We start from the raw sequence: 20,938 nt of genomic DNA on the forward strand, positions 1-20,938 counted from the left end.
TAAGCTGACTTTGTTATTGTCTTAATGTGTTTTTCTAAGTTTAGGTCTGCATCCATCACTACACCCAAATTTCTCGCCTGTTTTGTGGTTTTTAGGTGTATAGATTGAAGTTCTCTGGTGACCTGTAATCGTTTTTCTTTGGCACCAAAGACTATTACTTCAGTTTTTTTTTATGTAACATAAACGTTTAATTATGTGGTCTAAAGAAAATGAGAAAGTTACATACAGTGTTTATTGATGCATTTGATGTATTTCAACCATATTAAATACATAGTACAAAATGTAATGCCTGCTTATGTGTAAAACAATGGCCATTATCTTACCGTGCCATTACACAAGTAAATAACATAGCTCTTTCCTGCTTTTTGCGCCCCCTTCTCTTATGGGTTTTGCTCACGGCCTTCTGGGAGCCTTTTCTGTGGCCCGGGGTTAATTTTGCCGGCTCAGGCAGTTTCTCCGTCGCGTTGACTAAATCCCCAACACAGCACAGCTCAAAATACCGCCTCCTGCACAATCTCCTATTTATAGCATGTCTATGTAAATCTAAGCGTGCCGATCCTTCTTTAGGATTGGGCCATTGCTCATCCGAGGACCTGCATTGGTAAAGGATGTGGTGTGCCATTGGTTCGTGGAGTTCAGTTCCTTTCGTCCAATCGGAGAACGCTTTCTGGTTTATAGCGCTATATTCACGAATGCATTACGTAAAGCTCTAAGGGCGTCATTGTACGGTTGTTATACTGTTTACGTCGTCAATAGCCACATTATCAAGGATGTCTGGCAGAGGAAAGACCGGAGGCAAAGCCCGAGCAAAGGCCAAGTCCCGCTCCTCTCGAGCCGGACTCCAGTTCCCGGTGGGTCGAGTCCACAGGCTGCTGCGCAAAGGAAACTACGCGGAGCGGGTCGGCGCCGGGGCTCCCGTGTACCTTGCGGCCGTGCTGGAGTATCTGACTGCTGAGATCCTGGAGCTCGCAGGGAATGCGGCCAGGGACAACAAGAAGACCAGAATCATTCCCCGGCACCTCCAGCTGGCAGTACGAAACGACGAGGAGCTCAACAAGCTGCTGGGGGGAGTGACCATCGCCCAAGGAGGAGTGCTGCCCAACATTCAGGCTGTCCTCCTTCCCAAGAAGACGGAGAAACCGACCAAGAGCAAGTAAAAAACAGACAAAACAAACTGCCTAGAGGTCTGGATTCAGCCGGGACAAAAGGTTTCCCGTGGGGCCAGCCACTTTTTTTTTTTAATATATATTTTTTTGATAAACAACCTTTCGAACGGGGATGGTGTTGCTGTTTCTGCGTTATAACTTACAGTATCGGGACATTTTTATTGACTGTTGTTGCGTTTTTTGGCTCTGGAAAATGGAGGCACTCTGCGGGCTGGGTGGTGATGACGGCCATAGGGGGAAAAAAATCCATTCTTAAAGTGGACCAAGTATGGGCCGGAACATGTTTTAGTTTCGCAATGCTGCTACGTGCAAATGTGTTTTATTGTTTATGTCATGGTGTTTCAATAAAGAAATCTGTTAAGTCTTTATTTTTGTTGTTTTGCTGTTCGTCTCTTCGATGGAACAAACGACAGCTGAGCAGAAATGGCCTCTCTGGCTGTGGTGTTGTGTTCAGGGGTACTAAGTATTTTTTCCCCTCTCTCTTCATTTAGATTCTTCCTTTCACAAAAGAGATTGGCCTTCAGTGGAACAATGCGAGGTGTTTACAAGATTTCACATTGACTAATATGTCAAAGTAGGTTGCTATGAATTTGAGTTCACGTTACTGTAATAAACTAAAAATTTTGTTCTTTTATGATTCATGAACATTTTCTCCCGATTTAAACGGAAGATGTAAATTTCTTGACCCTCCTGTGCTTGAAGTCCTCGTGTGTATGCTGTTGTTCATAAACGCATTAACAAATACACATAGTACACTTGGACTTTGCCAGTATTAGTTCTGCAAGGGCCATTTGAATTGAAAGTGAATGCATTTTCTCAATAATACGTACAATATTTTCAATGTCTGTTTTTAAAATAACCAAAAATGAGAATCAGAAGGATCCTGTAGTTAGCCATATGCTGTTTACAAAGGCTTGGCACGGAGTGTTTAGCTGTTTCATTGCAGCAGGGTATATGTTAACTGTTACTTGGCTCAATATTATTGTCATTAGTATTCATGGAAAACATTTAATGTTATTACCAACATATTCCACTTAAGCTTACAAATATAATGAATGTTTATTACACAAACACAAATTAAAAAATGAAACCTGCCTTGGTCATAATTTAATCTTCAGGGTCCAAACATTTCATAAACTGCACGTATAGATGTTTTCTTTGTGGTGAGTCATATATTACACATTCAATACAACAGCCAACCAACATAGTGTGTTGGAAAATGGTTACAGTTACATGCTGACAACAACACTACTGTGACTGATATTGACATACCAGCAATATTTTTTTAGCAGATAACCATAAATATTAAAATAAATTGAAGTGAAAACCACGAACAAACACAATATTAATTTGAGCTTTTAATTAGTTCCATATCCATTCATATCTGCTTGGCTCTCTTCCAGTCAGCTGATGACCTCATTGCCCTTGTCCAAGATCTTTTGCTTGTCAGCTGAAGCGCAACAAAGATTGTGTCTCGTGACACAGGATGTGATGTGAAAATCGCTACGTGACACAAGAGCATAAAACCAGCCTTGGAGTGGGTACGGCAGTGTACTCTGGGCATTGGTCTGAAGTGTAAGACTTTCTATGTGGTTTTGACAAATCAGAGCCACAAACCTGACCTGTAGTCTGTTTCCCACCTGATAAAGATCCTGGAGAGAATTATCCTCAGACACCTCCAACTTCTGGTGAATTTCATTTACTGTCCTGGTATTTGTGTGGGAGATACTTTATGCAATGCCATTTTTTGTTGTTTTTTTCCACAAAGTGTGGAAAAAAAACTGCCCTGGGATTTCTGGCCACCAGGGGTGATTTATATATATTCTTAAACCCCTCAGCCAGCCTCAGTTCTTAATGTAATAATCCTAATGACAGGAGGATTCATGTCACCTTTCACTTTGTTTCAGTTTTTGAATGAGCAGCCTCAATAATTACAAACCAAGCCACTTTTAAAATCTTTTCCTTAATTTAGTTGTAAAGGTACATATATTAAACATACACAGTATGGTAAATCAGGGACTATGCAGTTCAACCCCAGTTCAGCCTTACTAAGACACTTACAAAAACTGAGGAACATATACATTACTCTTCAAAGTGTCTTAAAATTACAAACAAAAATATTTTTATTAAGTTTAGGAATACAGGAATCGTTTCCATCTCCCATTCCAAATTTTATTCTTGGTTCCACCCTGATTTCTTTTGCATTATTCAGAGTACAGAGAAGGATATAGCAGACCCAAACCCCTTACTCCCGTGTTCTAACAGGAAAAATGGTGCAAACATGTGCACCACACTGTTATGTAAACAAAAAGCTAAACACTTCTACTAGCAGCTTATATGAAGACTCTGAAAGCACTCAGTGTGACTGGCATCATAAAACAACATCGAAGCACTTGTCAAAAGCTTTATTAGCATCAGTAGAAAACGTCTTTGAAATCCAGCCATATCATGACAGCAGGAGGCAGATGCGTGAACTCACTGTTGAACTGTTAAATCATCACCATTTGGGAGCTCAGTATTTATCTTGTTTTGTCTGCACACACGGGGGCAGTCCACTATCAAAACTAAGGGCCACATAAAGGACACTACCATGTGAATATCTGTAAGTGCTGCTGGTGGATAACTTGTCGGAACATTTACCAATAAATAAAATGTCCATTGAGTAGCAGAATTTTAGGAAAAATGTTTAAAAAAAAAGAAAAAAAAAAAGAAATAAGCGAGTTGTCCCTGAAGGGCAGGATCCCACCCTCTGAACATTACACTGGATGTTTCTGATAACATTGGATTCAGAATTTTAGCTGAAAAACATAGGGGCTTCCTCTACATTATGTGTAGTTAAAGTTTCAATAAATTAACACATTTTTCATTCTTATAGTTTTACATATGCTTAATATACTAGATGACACTTTTGGCAGCAATTTAAAGGGCCAAAGGAATTATAGGTTGGTGCAAAAACAAGAACACTGTATCCGCTGTGACTGTAACCAAAACTGTTAAGTGCTGCACTAACTTGGTTTGTATATCCACCAACTTAAAACATCAAATATTGTTATTAAAGACATTGTAAACTAGCCAAACAGCTCCCTCTGGATTAGCATTGATAAGATAATGGTGAAAAGGCATTTTGTCAGGAAGAATGCAGTCTGGGGCTTGATTCATGTGAAACTACTTCTCATTTATAGAATCCATGAAGATGAAACACTCAAGTGGAGACAAGGAGCAGAAAAATGTCCAGTTCCTATTCACCGTGTGTCCAGAGGTTCAACAAATGAGTCAACGAGACAAAAAAAACAAAAAACAAAACAAAAAAAACAGTCTGAGAGAGAAGCTGAACATTTAGACACTGTCAATAAATATTTTTTCTTCTACAGTTCCAGCTGTTATAATTCATCCTCTATGTGGTTTTCAGGTTGGGTTCTCTCCAGTTTTCCTGGAAAAAAGGACAGAGATCGGAACCATAAATATGCAAAACAGTAAAAGCTCCACTATGACCATGTTCTCTCTGCAAGCTGGAGATACAGTGGTGAGTGAGTGAAATTATATTTTTAGGTGTTGAAGTCTGCCGGAGGTGTCTCAAGCCAGCCGATAGATATAGTCTCACCAGCGGGTCCCAAATCTATCCCGGGTTCTACTCGGGAGACACCCACCTCAGCTTGGTTCTTGGTCAAAGTTTGTATACATGTGGTCACAGGTGGATCATTAGTTAATCAACTACATTTGATTAGGAGGATCTGACTGCTACTTTGGCTTCCAGTTTCTATGGAAGCAGTAAGATTGTCAAACCATTAATTGGCTCCATTAACTAACACTAATTAACAGGTGTGGTGTACAAACCTGTAGTTGCGGATTCTTCTTTAGGTTGTGACTGGCTGTCGAGAGTACTCTCAGTGGATGGGGTTTCATCAGATGGTATCTCTTCTGAACTTCCTGTATCTAAATTTAAGAAAAAAAAAGATATAATGAAGTTCTTTTAATACACTTCTAATTAGTTTAACAGAATAATGGGGAAAGAATGTGTGTTTTTCTGTTTGACCCACCACTCTTGGTGTCTGTGCTTTCCTCTATAGGAGGGCTGACATTTTCTTCAGCTGTGCTGTTAGCCTTGCTGCTTTTATCTGTGCTTGTACTGTTTTTGGCTTTGGGTTTAGGCTTGGCAAACTTGGCCTTGTTAAACAAGTAGTTGACCTCTCGCTCAAGAAGAGTCCGTTTGGACTCTATGTCTTTGGACAACAAGACCGGTCGCTCTTTTGGAGAGCGTTTCTCCTGCTCTGCTGTCGTCTCGTTCTTCCACACCTAAAGTAAGCAGAGGTGACTTCACACACGAAGCTCAGTTATAAACATAGCAACAAATTCAGCCCATGTGAACAGGCATGTAAAGTCTGGGCGAGAAACCCTGGATTTCTCTCAAGAGGAAAGGCTTTTCAGATACACAGGCTTTCAGGCAAGAAAAAGCTTGTCACCACCTACCATTGTTTCATTGATGACTTTTTCTAGCATGTTTAGCTCGACGTCAGTAAAGATCTGATCATCTTCTGGGATCAGCCTCGCACTCCTTTAAGAGAACAAAAACTCAGTCAACGACTGGCTCATGACTAACTTTACATTTCCTTCCTTCTAACCACTTACTTTAAGAAGAAACTGGAGCTATTGAGCAGGCTTTCCAGGCGGGCCAGGTGCTCCGGCCACTTGCGTCGTTCGTCAACCCTGAAAAACATGTCCTTGCACAGGCTCTTCAGCTGAAAGAGTTTTTCTCTCAGCTGTTTGGTGGTGGCAGCATAGCCATCCTCATCCATCCACTCAGACACCTCTTTCAGCTTGGCTGAGATCTGTTCCTGCTCCTCCTCGGTTACCACCTGCTGGTAATCCTCCTGGTACAGCTTGTCCTGGAAAAAGAGCATACTGAACCCTTACATGGGGAAAAAGAATTTAATTTCTTATTTTGTTGTATATTTGTTTTTAACTTTGAAATTTTCACTCTAGTCCTAGTTCCCGGTTGCTTCAGAGCAGGGGTGTCAAACGTACAGCCTGGGTGCCACATAGTTTCATATGTCAGTTATTAATCGCTGGTATACAAGTCTTTAGGTCTGCTGAGAATCCATGCAAGTGGGGGTGGGACTTTATTTTGATGGACACACCATGTGCCCAGTCAGACTCAAAGTCAGACTGGGATCATACCATTATGTGAAAGAAGGAGGGGCAGACATTCTGAAGACAGCAAGTATAGTAGTACCAGCCAGGTACACAGAGAGATGGGGGGCCAGATTTAAATGCAAGCGTGTTGGGAAAAAGTGAAGAAACAAGCAAAAACATAAAATTAGCAGCATCTGGTTGCATGTCAATGATACAGAGTGCCTGAGTGTCTAAGTGAGTCTTCATAGGCCTGAATGTGCGCTTGAAGTTATTTGGAATTCCTAACTTGCGCGATCTGTGCTCACCGCACACAGACACAAATGGACTTGTAACTGTATTTACAGTTTTTCTTAATGATTAAAACTTCCCATATGGCCATTCGCACTAAACAAAGTAATTGAGCAATAAACAATTAACTTATTGAAACTCAATGCTACCCAGTACTGGGGGCGAGAGGGAGAACATTAGGTTAAACGGAATGTTCCATATCTCTATATATTTAAATATAGACGTGTGGTATCCACAGAAACTTCAAAATCTCAGCAACAAAACCATTTCAACAACCACCAAACAGGTAAAACACCAAACGATTAAAGAGCAGGAGATTCCATAAAAAGACGTAAACACGATCCACATGTCTGTTTACCGGTGCTGTAAGCTGACATCTCACAGATTCTGAAACTGCAGGTTTCATCATTCTTAGACCAAAATTCACTGAACCAGCAGCAAAGGATGCCAATTTGGCATAATTTGTGAAACACTGCTTGCAAAAGCTATGTCTCTAATAAAACCTTTCTAACTTTGTGAAAAACAGACTATAGAAATTTCAAGTTTTTTTTTTCCACAAATACAGTTAAAAAAACAAAAAACAAAAAACAAAGCTGGGCAGCCTCTGGGCAGTGAGCTACCAGAACTTTTTCATGCTGGCAGATTTCTACCTTTGTCACAGCAGCTTTTTCTTCATTATGCAGAAAAACAATTAAACATGTAACTTCTTTACACTGACAGTGACGAGAGTTTCACTGGTCCGGCCTGCTTAAGATCGAAGTGAGCTACATGTGGCCCACCATGTAAAATGAGTCTGACACCCATGCTTTAGGGTTAATACAGAAACTTGAAATAACCTCTTGTGTACATTCATGCATGTGTCTGTTTTCTCACTTAATGCTTTATTTTTAAGAGTGCCTGTTCCTTATGCTTTACTTTTAGTTTTGCTTCCCTTTCAGCCATATGTCCCTCTCCCCCGCTGTCACACGTTCTATGTATTTAGAGTCTTGTTCTTTGTCTGAATGCCAGTTCATGTGGACCCACTGTGTTGTTTCTATAGATTATAATTCTGCCTGCCTGTGTTCGTGTCCTATATTTGAGCTCTCACTCCTCACACTCCACCTAATGACTGTACACTCTGCTCAGAATGGACCCAGTGGACGCAGCATCCGAGGAGTTTCAAAATCAGTTTCTCATTCTCCTGGGATGGTGGCTATGTTCCTTCTGCATGGGCTGCAAGGAAGAAGTGGGGCAAAGAATTAGCATCCTGCTACGCTCCTGCCCCCAGCAGATATTGCCAAAATGGTAAGAGGAATTTGTTTTCATTCTTTTATCCCTGTTGCTGTAAGAGCGGCCCTGCACTCAAGCTTTGTCATTGTCAGCCATCACCTTCACATCTCAAAAGACCCAACAGCACTCTGCTTGGCATCTTAAAACCCATCTATATGCTTTATCATGACACAGTCTTAGTCTATTTTTTACCTTGTTTAACTTCTTTTTTTTAGTTTTTGTTTACCTTATGTTTTTATTTTGTTGTAAGGTGACCTTGAGGGTCTTTAATAAGGCTACCACAAACGATTAGTTGACTAGTCGCCTTATTTTTTCTGAAAATGATGTGCCGCGGTTCTCGCCGGCTCTAGCGAGCCTTGACTCCGTTGGAGGAGTCTACAAATTTGGACAGCCTTCGTCACATCGCTGTGACGTAATAGGCCTTGGGAGGATGCAGCCCCCACTGTGTCCAAATTTAGGGGCCACATCCTTCAGCTTCAAACAAGACATCACATATTTGCAAAAATGCTCCGACGTTTTTGGAGACGTCTGTTACCCACCAGCTCAATAGCTAGTCAGGGCGAGAACAGCGAACTCCCGGCACATCGTTTTCAAACTCCCCGCGGTCTTTCGCTACTCAGGTTAAACATGAAATATAAGTCACTTAGATAACCTAAAAATGTTATTGTTTGGCTTTTTTCAGTATTTTATTTCTTTGTGAGTAAATCGGTTTGGCTGAGATTACAGCTGAACAAACGTCAAACTGATTAAACAGAAGTGTGAGATGATCGAGAATTTACGCAAATGTCCTGTTATATTTTAGATAGCAAGGAGCAGACGGCTGAGTTTATTAACCCTTTAAAGCCGGTCGGAGCGGGCACGCTCCGTTTTGCATAACTATTTTTAAATCCCGGTAGCACTGCAACCACGTAAGCTAGCGCAATAATTTTTTTTGCATATGAAACCGGAGGAGTTGTACTTACATCTTATGCCATCAGCTTGTCCTAAGTCAGAGTTTCCTTCCACATATAGCTTTGCAAAAACTGAATAAAAAGCACTTGCAGCCAGAGATGGGCAGTAACGCGTTACTTGTAACGAGTTACTGTAATCCGATTACTTTTTCGAGTAACGAGTAAAGTAAGGGATTACCATTGCAAAAACAGTAATTAGATTACTGTTACTTTCCCGTAAGCACACTGCGTTACTAAAACCGTGATTTTCTTGCGAGAGTGTCTCATGACAGTGACGTAAGCGAGTGCGACGTTTGTGGCAACAGCTGTGTGCAGATGAACAATGGATAATATATCGAGTGCGGGAGAGAGTATGAGCGTGCAGCGTTTAAAGCGTGGAAGTACTGACCTTACTTTGAGTTTGATTCCATAAAAAGTGACAAAAACATTAGTGTCCGCTGATCACTGCGTGGGAAGAAAACTTCTTTTTACAGCGAAAAAAAACCCCTTAACTTCTGAGCAAGCACCTAGTGCCCTACGACGTAATGTGAAATTCAGAGAGAAACTCGCGGATTCTTCAACTGACCGCTGTGGCACACCTGCACCCTAACCTCCGCCTACGCCACTCCTGCTTTATAGGTGAGAATAGAGCAACAGAACCGCTAGTCTTTGATTTTATATATTTTCTGCTGTGTTTTACTTGCATTTATTTGAAAGAGTGAGTGTAAACACAAAAAAATATTTTATTTTATGTGCTGGAATGTGCAAAAATTAGGTTTAAATGTTAAACAAATTTCTTCCAGTCAGTGAATGTTGCATATAATTTAATTTTTGCTTGATGCATAAAGTTAAAAGATTAAAACTAATAAAACAAGTTTAAAAAAAGAGACTTTTCCATTTGATTACATTTTGTATGATGAATTATGCAGAAAAAGTAGAATGTAGAAAGTAGATCTATCGCTTTATCACCTCTTCAGGTTGTAAATCGTGTTTTTAAAAAGTAACTAAGTAACTAAGTAATTAATTACTTTTGAAAATAAGTAATCAGTAAAGTAACGGGATTACTTTTGGGGGGAAGTAATCAGTAATTAGTTACTGATTACTTTTTTCAAGTAACTTGACCAACACTGCTTGCAGCAACAAAAACATAATATTCCAGGAACACTTTGCCGATCCGATCAGCTGTTTGTAACACTTCCTACGTCCATCAGCGCGAACTATCGCATGTCCGCCATGTCCTGCCCGAAACCAGAAGTGACGTCATTTTGCGGAAATGTAGTTTTTTACCATCAGGGCCTCATGAGCCTATACTGGTGTTTTTAAAAATTATGTTTGACTTTATGACTTTCTGTGTCGTTTCTGGGATGCTTAGGACTCAGAGTTTCATAGCCACACCCCTGCACTCAAACCCTGCCTATCAACAAGCCATTCACCTCACCACTAACCAGCTCTTCACCACCACTGCTGCCTCCCTCCCAGTCTAGAGAGTGATGTTCTCAACAGCAGAAGCAAAACCATCAGTCCATGAACTACAACATCACTTCCAGCAAGCTTTCTTCAGCCCTTCCGGACCTAGCTCAGTATCAGAAGGTCCAAAAGCTAACATGTTTTCAGCCTTCATGTCGCCATTCCCTAACACAAAAAAGTTTGGAATCAAAGTTCCTGGGTGATGGCCAGGGAGAGGGAGGGCTGGGGTATTTCTGTGTGAATGTCAGATAGAAAACACTTGCAGTAAATAAATAAACATAAACAGGTACACACAGGATGTTCATGTTGTTTACCTGTGTCTCAAATATAAAAGCTTCCAAGCTGTTGAGTGTTTTCTCTCGTTCCTGTTTGGCCAGATCTCGGTCTGTCAAATCCTGCAGTCTGAAATCACACAAAGACTCCTTTAGCTGAGAAAACCAGGAAACCAAAACAGAAAATAAATGAAAATCAAGCTGTACTTTTTCTTAGAGGATGTCAGGTCATCGGCCGTGGGATCAACAATGTCATTGATAAGGAGTTCCAGTGTGATTTCTTCAGAGATTTTGCTCTTTTTCTGAGGTCTGGCCTTCTTCTCCACCTCAGTGTTTACAGATTTGTCTCCGTCTTTTTCCTCCTTCGCCGGGAGACAGATGGGTAATATCAATAACAGCTTTGTGAAGGCTAATCTCTCATGAATATACATTTTCACCAAACACTACACAAAATTTTAAAAAGGTGCACAGGCAGATAAATGTCAGCATTTGAATTCAGACCGAGGCATTTCACAGAGTATTATAAATGAAGCTCTTACCTTGGCCTCGGTCGTGCTTCCTGCCTCTTTGGCTTTTTCTTGGTTTTTGTCTTCACTTGAATTCTTCTCTGAATCACTGGGTTTCTCACTGGTAGCCTTGTCTTTGTGATTCTCATCCTTGCCGTCCTCATCCTTGCTGTCCTTCCCAGATTCTGGAGGTACTTCCTCCTCATCCTAGGCACAACAAATCAAGAGCCAATGCCATGCCGACCCTTTGCTCAGTGTTGGACAACCATTTATGTTCTTTATATAATGGTAAAGTTAAATCACACTTGGCAAGAACGTATTAACATTCCTAGACCAGCATGTATTGCTTTTTATAGGTGACGTTACCTGAACAGGTTCAGTTACATTTGGAGCAGGTTCTGACGATCCTCCTCCAAACAAAGTGGAAATGGTGTTACCGAGTTCTGGAAGACAGCAAATCGTTCCCTCAGTTAAATACGACAACTCACACGCTCTACAATATAGGCCATTGCAAAAGTACATACGATGTCAAATCAATCAAAACGAGCAGAACTTCCTGTGTGCTGCATAACAGAAGTAGTGAAACATAAGTGAGTGGAAAAAAAAAAAAGGAGTTAATGATGGACAAGAGCAGTGAGTCGCCAAGGAACGAGGGTTCTCATCTACAGGTGTTTGCAGTTATTCTATAACAGACTTTAGGTCACTCAATAAAAGTAAACGTATTAATTTTTATCTTAACATCAAAAATATTTAAGATGATTAACTTTTTAATTAAAAATGACCTGGCTGCTGGAGTGCATAAACTCCTCTGCTATAACTGCAACTGATAAAGCTGGTCTTAGCGCTAATAATTTTGAACAGTTACTGTTACTGACACCAAAGGAGTCCGAGCTGTGACTAAATACTAGCTATCACATTAGCATAATGAGCAAATAAGGCAGGAAGCAGAAAGTAAAGGGCACAGAGCCTTAATCAACTTATGTGCTAAACATCAGCAAGAATCCAACAATTTAACTTCTCTGTCAAGCTACATTTTTCTACTTTGTAGTAGAGAGCTTTTTATGTAACAGTATCAGATGCTTGTGTCAGCTTTAACTGGATGTCTGGCTGCAGTCAAAGTTTCATCACAAGATATCAGTCTGGGGTTAGTCCCCTCATGTTAGCAGTATGAGTTGAGAATGGATTCAAGCACTGGCTCATGTTTGCAAGAAACCTACTAGTTAATGTTGATTCCTCCTCTTTCTCCTCTACCACAGTCTCAAAGACAGACTCCACCTGTGTATGAAAATGACATTTTTTTAAACATTGGTTTGCTTAAATATCACAAAGTTTTTCCATTAACACTGAAAGCTGTTATGTGAGCATGGAACGTCAATCCTCCCATGTTTGGATTTCACATTTGGAGTCCAATGTTTTGGCTTGAAATTCATCAATCCTAATTACCAACATTACAGCCAAAGATTAAAAAAAAGGAAATCCACAAGCACAGTTATCTTCTTTTAATAGTAGTTGCAAATGATAGTACAGTAGTGAAATGCTTTGTTGAAACTCTGCCAGGAGGAGAAGGCAGAACTTGAATAAGTGACTGTCGTGAGGCAGCTCATGTTAGTTTAACTGACCCGGTCTAGCAGGAGCACTCCACTTTCATCCATGTTGAAATGGGCTTTAATTCCTTTCGACTCTGCATCTGCATGCTTCTGAAAACTACTCCCCACTCCAGACAGCTTGACTGTGGTCAGGTTCAGAGAGCCGAACACACTGTGACACACGAGCAAGAAGCACACAGTTTTGCCTTACACTTGCATCCAATTAAAGCGTGAGGGCACACACTGATGGGATGGAATACATTTAAATATCTTCTTTTTATGGGGTTTTGCCATAAACTGTTAAAATGAACCTCATTTCATAGTATTTTTCAAAGAGTTCCAACCTGAGGTCTTCCTGACTGAGGAAGCTGAGGTCACCGTAGTTGATGTTGAAAACAAAGTCATCGTTGTAACGGTTGAATGTAATGACCTTGCGCTGGGGGTAGGTTGCCATCCTCTGGAACAGGATGCGTTTGTTATGTTTCAAGGTTTTGACACTTTCCTCCTCCTCCACCTCCCGGGTAAACTCCACCTAATACAATGAGATGTCACGCAGTCAGTGTTGACATGGATTTTACTCTGAATTTCCCATTACTCTAATCAGACTAATCAAAGCTCAGTTAAGTATGATTGTACTCATGATGCACTCAGTTTGAGGCAGCAGAGGACCTGAATGCTGACCTGAATGGGGAAAACAGCTGCATCTCGAACCAAGAAAGGTTTGACCTTAAAAGCCTTGCTCAGGGCAGCGGCCTGGTACACTGCACCCATGGCTGCTGCCTCATCTGCATTGATGTTCTTCCCCAGTTCCTCTCTGCACGTAGAGAAAACAAACTTAGTATAGTTTGGAAAATTAAAATTTTGAGAATGATGGAAACATCTCTATGGACAACACTTACTTGCCCACAGCTTTAAGGAGCACTTCCTGGACCTTTGGCACACGAGTGGAGCCTCCTACTAAAATCACCTGCTCAATATCCTCCTGTTGTCACAAACATAAAACGTCTAATAGTCTGGTGATGACAGAACTTCTAATTCTGTTGTTGTATCCCATGTTTGGAGCCAAATCCGCCCACATCCTGTCACGTTGAGCATACTGACCAGTTTCATCTCTGCAGCAGTCAGGGCATCCTGCACTGGCCGAGGCACTCTTTCAAACAGATCGGCACACAGTTCTTCAAACTCACTCCTGGTCACCTTAGCTTTGAAGTCAATGTCATCCATCAAACCTTCCACCTGGGTAATTTAAAAAAAGAAAAAAGATAAAGTAAGAAAGTGCAAGATTTCTGCGAGTTTAAGAGTACAGTGTGGATTTCAGATTTTGAGATTCTGGCAAAGCGTTTTCATGTGTTGCAGTTTATCACAGTGACTTTAGCTACAACATAGACCATTACAATGACATACGCAACCGGTAAGACGGAGTGAGTGCTTGAAGTTCCTGTCTCTGGACTCACCTGGGCCATGAAGTCTACATTTGCACTCAGCACAGTCTTGAGCCTCTGAGCTTCTTTGAGAAGCTTGGCCATAGCCCGGTGATTTTCCCGCACATCTTTCTTGCTCTTCTTTTGCTCATTGAACAGTCTGGCCAGGTGGTCACGAAGTCGCAGGTCCATCTCAAAGCCCCCCAAACCCCGATCAAACCTTAAGTTAGAACACATTTGCACACTTTAGTCTGGATGGATGTAAAGTAGGCAGTTATTTTATAGAGCAAATTACAATTTAATAGTTTTAATACTGACCAACAAATACAAAACCCTTTCTAGTTAGTAACAGCTACAACATGATAAACAAGCAAACGCATGAAGCACCAGCTCCCTGTATTCCAACTCCTGCCACTGCGGTGTCAGAGAACTTCTGCAGATGGCAGATATACTGGAAATCAGAGGCGTACAATGGAAACAGTACTGTCCTGTTTCCATGCAGCAGATAAGTAACAGCCATACCTACTCTATACTTCGACACCAAACTCGCTCATCTATGTCTTTTTGGACTTTGTAAGGTAAAAACCTTACAATATCACAGAAAAACTGAACAATCAGACGAATCCCTGTGAGCAAGCACTTTAGCGTCATGGGGAAGGAAAAACTTCCCACTGATGCCAAATAAACAGGTGGTTATTAACGTTAAGTGGAAGTAAAATGATCAGAAGTATGAATGCAGTATTTCATATACAGTATACAGTCAAAAACTATACCCAGATAGCTTACTGGACTGTACATAGAACGTGTATCTTTGTTAAGATAATAAAATAAGAGGCAAGTTTTGTGTCTGCACTTGGCATTCTTGTTATAGCTGCAACTTAGACTGTGATCAGGCTTATAGAATAAGAGAGCCAACAAAAAATATTTTGTAATCTCTGAATTACATTTTAAGCAGGTAGTTTATAACACAGTTTAACATCCTTTGAACAAACAAACTAGTGAGTAAGATGACCACTGTACATTTTATACATATCCCTGTACATTTTGTACGCATCTCCATACAATTTTTGTTACCTGTATATACGAACTTCAGTTGCTTATGTATAGAGGACCATTTTGTGTCTTCTTTTTATATTTTATATTCCCCTTGCTATAAGAGCTGTGTAACACCGAAATTTCTTATCCGTGGGATAATAAAGGTTTATTCTATTCTACTCTAGTTCCAAACTCCTTTAGTTTAGGTATATCCAAGTTTTTTTCTTGTTCGACCATTATCAGAATCAACTCTAATATCTGCTTCTCTGTCAGTGGCAGTGCCGCTGCATGGATCAATGGACTCACCCAACACCTCGGATCTGTAACTGGGGCTGAGTCCCGGACTCCTTGGTTTTGACAGTCTGATAGGTAACGATTGTGGCAGTGGTGCTGCCAGAGCCCATATCATAAAACATCACATGCTGGAAGGGAACGAGATCAGGCTTTCAGCAGTTTGTAATCACTCATCACATTTTTAAACAACATCAAATATCACCTCTGATCAATCAGCCCTGTAGTCAGACTTTTTCTGAGATTAATAAAGTTTTATGAAATAAATGAAATCAAATCAAATGGAAAGGGAATTTTCCAGACTGCAAGTTGTCATATAATTGGAGATAGAGCAGGGCGATATGGCCAAAAATATTTATCACGATATATATTTGAAAATTTGCGATAACGATATAACCGACGATATAATTGATGCGAGACAAAATACAACTCCACAACATTACTAGCGCAAAAAGACAACCTTCCATTTATTTTCACTTAAACAAGAAGCTGGTTTTTATGTACATTAAAGCTTTATAAAAATGTAACAGTGCAAATTCAAATTCCTTGCTGAAAGTTTAACCAAAAGGCATTTCCAGTAGAAATGGGCTGACATATCCTGAGCATAACCATGTATAATATCCACTGAAGTTAAAAAGAGGTGCTTTGCAACATTAAACTGCAGTGTGCAGTACGCATTTTTCGGACCATAAGGTGCACGGGATTATAAGGCACATTAAGCGAAAAAAAGCAGTCAGATAAATCAAACTTTATTAAACTCATTCTTCTTGCTTCCTCCACTTCTGTACCATTGATTCATTAATGTTGAATTCTCTGGCCGCTGCTCTATTCCCATGTTGTTGCAGTATATTAATGACTAACCTCGTATTGTGGATGGATTATCTCAGTTGTTCTCCTGACTGAAGTTTGGTCCGTTTACAGCATCCTGCCATGCGATTGCATTTGTCTCTAACCATGAAGAACCTTCACGTTAACTTTTATAAGTGGAAAAGTGTTAGTGTTCGTCCTCCAGCTTCACTGTTTATGTTATGCTAACATAGCTGTGTCGCTAGCGATCACGTAGCACATCATTATATACCAGCTAGCCCAACTTCAGTAACCCTACAAACGTCACTGCTGTTTAGTTTCCTGTCTTCATTTATGTTGGAAGTGATAGCAGAGCTGTACGTTTGATTTTTTTCAGAAATCTCTCAGTCAGAACATGTAATATCATGTTTAGGTAACTAGCGAAACTAGCGAGCTAACTTCCGCTAGCTTCCTGCTAACTTCTAACTCCGTTAAATGTAATAACTTTTGTTTTCATGGATGCCTGGAAGTTAAACTTTATAGTTACACCTGGTAAAGCAGCAATGCTGATCGTTTTATTAAAGATGAAAGAATTTAGACAGTTTTTAACTCTAAGTGATGCTGAAGTGTTGCATACGGAGTTTAGGACCCAGATTACTCCCAGATTTAAGAGCATCTTAGTCCGACAAATACGACAATAACAACGGCCGCTTGCATGTTCTGCAAAAAAATGTGCTTTGTTGTGTATCTGACGGACAAACACCAAACCAGTTCCACATCACGGAAGTTGCACCATTTTTACAAACCAATTCTGGTTCATCTATTTCACTCAACAATCGGCCATGTGCGTATGAAAACAAAGGCACTGCGCATGCGCGTTTTACTCCCATTCTATCGCGATATTTCATTTTCCTATCGTTGCCTAACATTATACCGGTATTACCGTGAACGGTATAATATGGCCCAGCCCTAATTGGAGATGTTGCTAAATCTAGTGTACCTAAAAGCTAAAGCATGAGAGACGAATCTGACATGATCACGACACAATACAAGCTCCAATCTGAGGAATAAGGATCTTTCTGCAAGTGAGGAAAACTCCAATTGCTGAATGTAGGAAGATCTACTCGAAGAGTAGTTGTTGATTATGATTGCTTATTTGCAGTGTCCGCAGAGATCGCCAGTTGGTAGTCCACGTATGTAAAATGTGTTGGTAGGATGAGAGTTAATGCATGTATTTAGGTATGAAGCTTGAACCTTTACCTTAGCTGTGCTGTCAATATCTTTCCTCCTGAAGACCCCATAGTTTAAGGCCACGGCCGTGTTGTCATTGATGAGCTGAAGGACCTTTAGACCTGCAATGTGTGCAGCATGCAGGACTGCCCTGCGCTCTGCCTGGTTGAAGAAGGCTGGGACAGTGATCACTGCATCTTTGATTGTCTGTTCTGTGAATTGAAGAGAATGTTTTTATTTTTTAATATGTCCTGAACATATGTGAACATGCCTCACAATGATACATCATCTGCGTCAAGCAAACTAACCTGCAAAGTCCTGAGCCAGTCCACGAGAGTAATTAAGGACCATCCCCAAGAGCTCCTCTGGTGTGTACTGCATTTCTCTGACAGAAACATAATACACTTAGGTGAGCCTCACTAGGAGAGTGTTGTGTTTCTGGTAATAACCGATTAATAACATCGGTAAAATTCTGGACTGATGTGTTAGGCCAGGGGTGGGCAACTCCAGGCCTCAAGGGCCGGTGTCCCTGCAGGTTTTAGATGTGTCCTTAAACCAACACAGCTGATTTAAATGGCTAAATTAGCTTCTCAACATGTCCTGAAGTTCTCCAGAGGCCTGGTAATGAGCTAATCATTTTATTCAGGTGTGTTGACCCAGGGTGAGATCTAAAACCTGCAGGACACCGGCCCTCGAGGCCTGGAATTGCCCACCCCTGTGTTAGGCAGAACTCTCAACAACAAAACACAAAATCAGGTAATAATTTCTGGAGGAATGGCATTGACCAGTGAAATTCCAGAGATCCAAGAATCAATGTCAAAGCTGTGAAGCCACACTGGTAGCACACAATAACACACTTTTGGTGTTTACTTTACATCTGTTCCTAGTGTATACAGATTTTGTAATATGAATATGCGTGAATGTGTAGTGAATAAATAAAAACAAGGTAGCATATAAAGAGGCTCACTCTGAGTTTTTAAAGTGGACAGTGCCTCTCACTGGGTCCTCCTGCAGATGGTGTTCAGGAAAACGTTTCTGGTAGAGTGCCACCTGGAGGTTCTCATGCTTTTTACCCAGGAGGCTTTGGAGATGTCTATAAACACTTTTGGGGTTCTTGACGGACTGAAATGTGGTACAAAGCATGGAAACATTAACAGCATACATGGCAATATCTGAATATGCAGTTGTGATTTAGCCGATTAAGTCAATTCTGGAAATTTTAGAAGAAGTCTTACTACTCCCATTGCACTGTCTCCAAAAAGTCTCTCGTTCTCCTTGAGACATACAACTGTGGGTGTTTTCCTCCTCGACTCCCTGATGGAAAAGACAATACATACAATGGTAGCAACGCATGCTTTTCTTCTATTTTTGAGCATATACAAGAAATAAGGAACGCAATGGTGCCATTTTCTCTATTTGGGAATGTGCTCTCACTTGTTTAGAACAATCTCCATTGGCACGCCAGGTTTAACTATTGCTATTTTCATCCACTCGCTGCCCAGGTCAACTGACATGACAGCCACGGTCACTGGAGACAAAAAGATCAATTGTTAAGTAAAGCAGGCAGACAGCTAACACCTACCTACAGTGTACTTTTTCTATTCCACTGCATGTGTTCATCAATGAGACCATGTTTCAAACTGTGCTGCTTTTAACAGTAACCTATGGTTACTGTTAACCTTAAGTACCAGAAGAAAAGTCAAGCTAAATTATTATGTTACCTATGTGAGAAGGGAACATTGCCAGAACAAGACAGAAGAGAGCAGCCGGCACCAGCTTTCTACCCTCCATCACTAGCTGTAAAAATCAGAAAAGGGAAACATTTTAGTAAAAAAATAAAGGCATTAGCAGAACTGATATATACCCTAGCTGGTCCTAACAAGTATCCTCACATAAGCTTTAAGATGTTCTTTTGCTCATTTATCCTATACTTTTCTTGAACGTTTTTCAACTGTAGAGTATATGTCTTGATAAAACAGACTTGTTTTATCTGCTGTGTGTCGGTTTTTAAACAACTGTCCAAAAGTTTTAATGTGTCCTCGCCTGGTGATGACCTTGGCTTAAGGATATGAAAAACATGTATTGCACCTGATTCCACCTACTTAGGCATACACTATTCTGAACACGTGGCATTAATAGCATTATCAAACAGTGTGCTGAAGCCACAGCTTCAGATCCACACAAGTACCTGCACAATGCTTTTGTTAAAGGGAGAAAACAAAAAGGAACACGAATAGAAACTTCTAGTACCCATCGAGATATGACACATGAATGAAAAACGGATGTACACCAGAAAGCCTTACTTTTTCATTTTATTACATATTAATACGCCACCGCTTTTTTAGCTTTTCCGAACCTCTATACGTGCTGGCTAACGATAAGATGACCAACACGCTCCTGACCATTACAGAGCCAGGTGAGATACACACCAGTAAACGGTCTACTCAAGTACAGCTGGACCAGAAGTGTACGCTCTAAACAAAAGTACCGATACGCTGATACAAAGACCACTAACAGAAGTTGAAGGCTACAGTTAGCTAGTATACTGTCTGCAAAACCATCACTATAAAAGCATACATTTATCGATATAATGCTACAGCGCTAGCATTGAATCAGTCTTCAGTCGGCACAAATAAAAGTGAAAGACACCAACATACTGTGCTTTTCCAGGCGGGTTATGAGGTTAGTTTCTCGGTTGGTATCTTTATTCAGAGCTTCTTTGTTGTCACACTCGGTAGTTTTGGTTCCCCTTATCACCGGCTTGTTCTCAGTTGTCGGGCCCGGAACGCGGCGTCACCTCATTGGATCCACTGAAGCCGCGACCGGGAGAAAAACTGTGGTCAAGTTACTTAAAACCAAGTATACTGTAACCGGTTACCTTTTGGGATGAAAACCAATCGAAGACTGACGATAAAGCGACCGAGCGCAAGTTATTAGTTTTTCCCTACAGTTGATTGAATTGGAAATAAAGAACACATTTATATTTATATATTAAAATTGTTATCATTGACATTTTCTAATTTCGCAGGGGGGGTCGTATAAAGTTGGTGTTATTGATTAAAGGAGCTGAACTAGTTATGTGCTCTTGTTATGAAGGAGACACCTCTAAGCTTCCGGTAATTACTTTCCACCGTCTTGACGACTGGTCCCAATGTAACGCTAGAGCCTGCCCACCGTGTTCCACGCACTGCTTAGTGATTGGTCCACGCGAAATCCTGAACCCAAATCTCGATCCCATTGCTACACGTCAACATAGTGGGCGTATCCGGAATGACGCAATTTCCAGGTAAAGCGTGAGCACGCCACGTGCCTCCATGGAATAAACTGTTTTATTGACAAAAGTGAGGACATTTTTGTCAATTTTTTAATAAACTTTATGTTGTTTGCTCTCACAATGGCTGTTTTAATGTCTTCATGTGTGATTTTAATATATACCCTATAGAAATCCGCATGCATGCATGGAAGTCAGTTGCAAATTACTACCTGATGTAGGAAATAGAATTAGTGGTTTATAAGGTGCTTGTGTACAAAAGCTGCGTGCCAAGTCCAAATGATGAACACT

The 20,938-nt window shown here is 40.7% G+C and overlaps 2 protein-coding genes across 2 annotated transcripts; one reads left to right on the forward strand and one right to left on the reverse strand.

Annotated features, from left to right (window-relative positions):
* The first annotated feature begins 710 nt into the window (after positions 1-710).
* On the forward strand, positions 711-1,497 carry h2ax1 (H2A.X variant histone family member 1). The gene has a single exon (XM_085363367.1). The coding sequence runs from the start codon at positions 771-773 to the stop codon at positions 1,155-1,157; it is 387 nt and encodes a 128-aa protein (XP_085219493.1). The 5' UTR covers positions 711-770; the 3' UTR covers positions 1,158-1,497.
* Positions 1,498-4,098: 2,601 nt separating this feature from the next.
* On the reverse strand, positions 4,099-20,154 carry hyou1 (hypoxia up-regulated 1). Its single transcript, XM_085364296.1, has 24 exons — positions 20,034-20,154; positions 19,098-19,173; positions 18,811-18,904; positions 18,612-18,690; positions 18,344-18,498; positions 17,685-17,761; positions 17,407-17,588; positions 15,376-15,491; positions 14,068-14,254; positions 13,715-13,849; positions 13,513-13,595; positions 13,295-13,427; positions 12,958-13,145; positions 12,647-12,785; positions 12,245-12,302; positions 11,394-11,470; positions 11,061-11,234; positions 10,729-10,883; positions 10,564-10,651; positions 5,793-6,049; positions 5,634-5,718; positions 5,204-5,459; positions 5,001-5,099; positions 4,099-4,596 (listed from the first exon to the last, which is right to left on the reverse strand). Exons 2-24 carry the CDS (start codon positions 19,165-19,167, stop codon positions 4,547-4,549), a joined length of 2,937 nt encoding a protein of 978 aa, XP_085220422.1. The 5' UTR covers positions 19,168-19,173; positions 20,034-20,154; the 3' UTR covers positions 4,099-4,546.
* Between the last annotated feature and the right edge of the window lie 784 nt (positions 20,155-20,938).

Source organism: Diplotaxodon limnothrissa, linkage group LG10 (assembly GCF_057381915.1).
Source record: "Diplotaxodon limnothrissa isolate DT_005_m linkage group LG10, D_limnothrissa_male_GT1.1, whole genome shotgun sequence".
Classification (NCBI taxonomy): Eukaryota; Metazoa; Chordata; class Actinopteri; order Cichliformes; family Cichlidae; genus Diplotaxodon; species Diplotaxodon limnothrissa.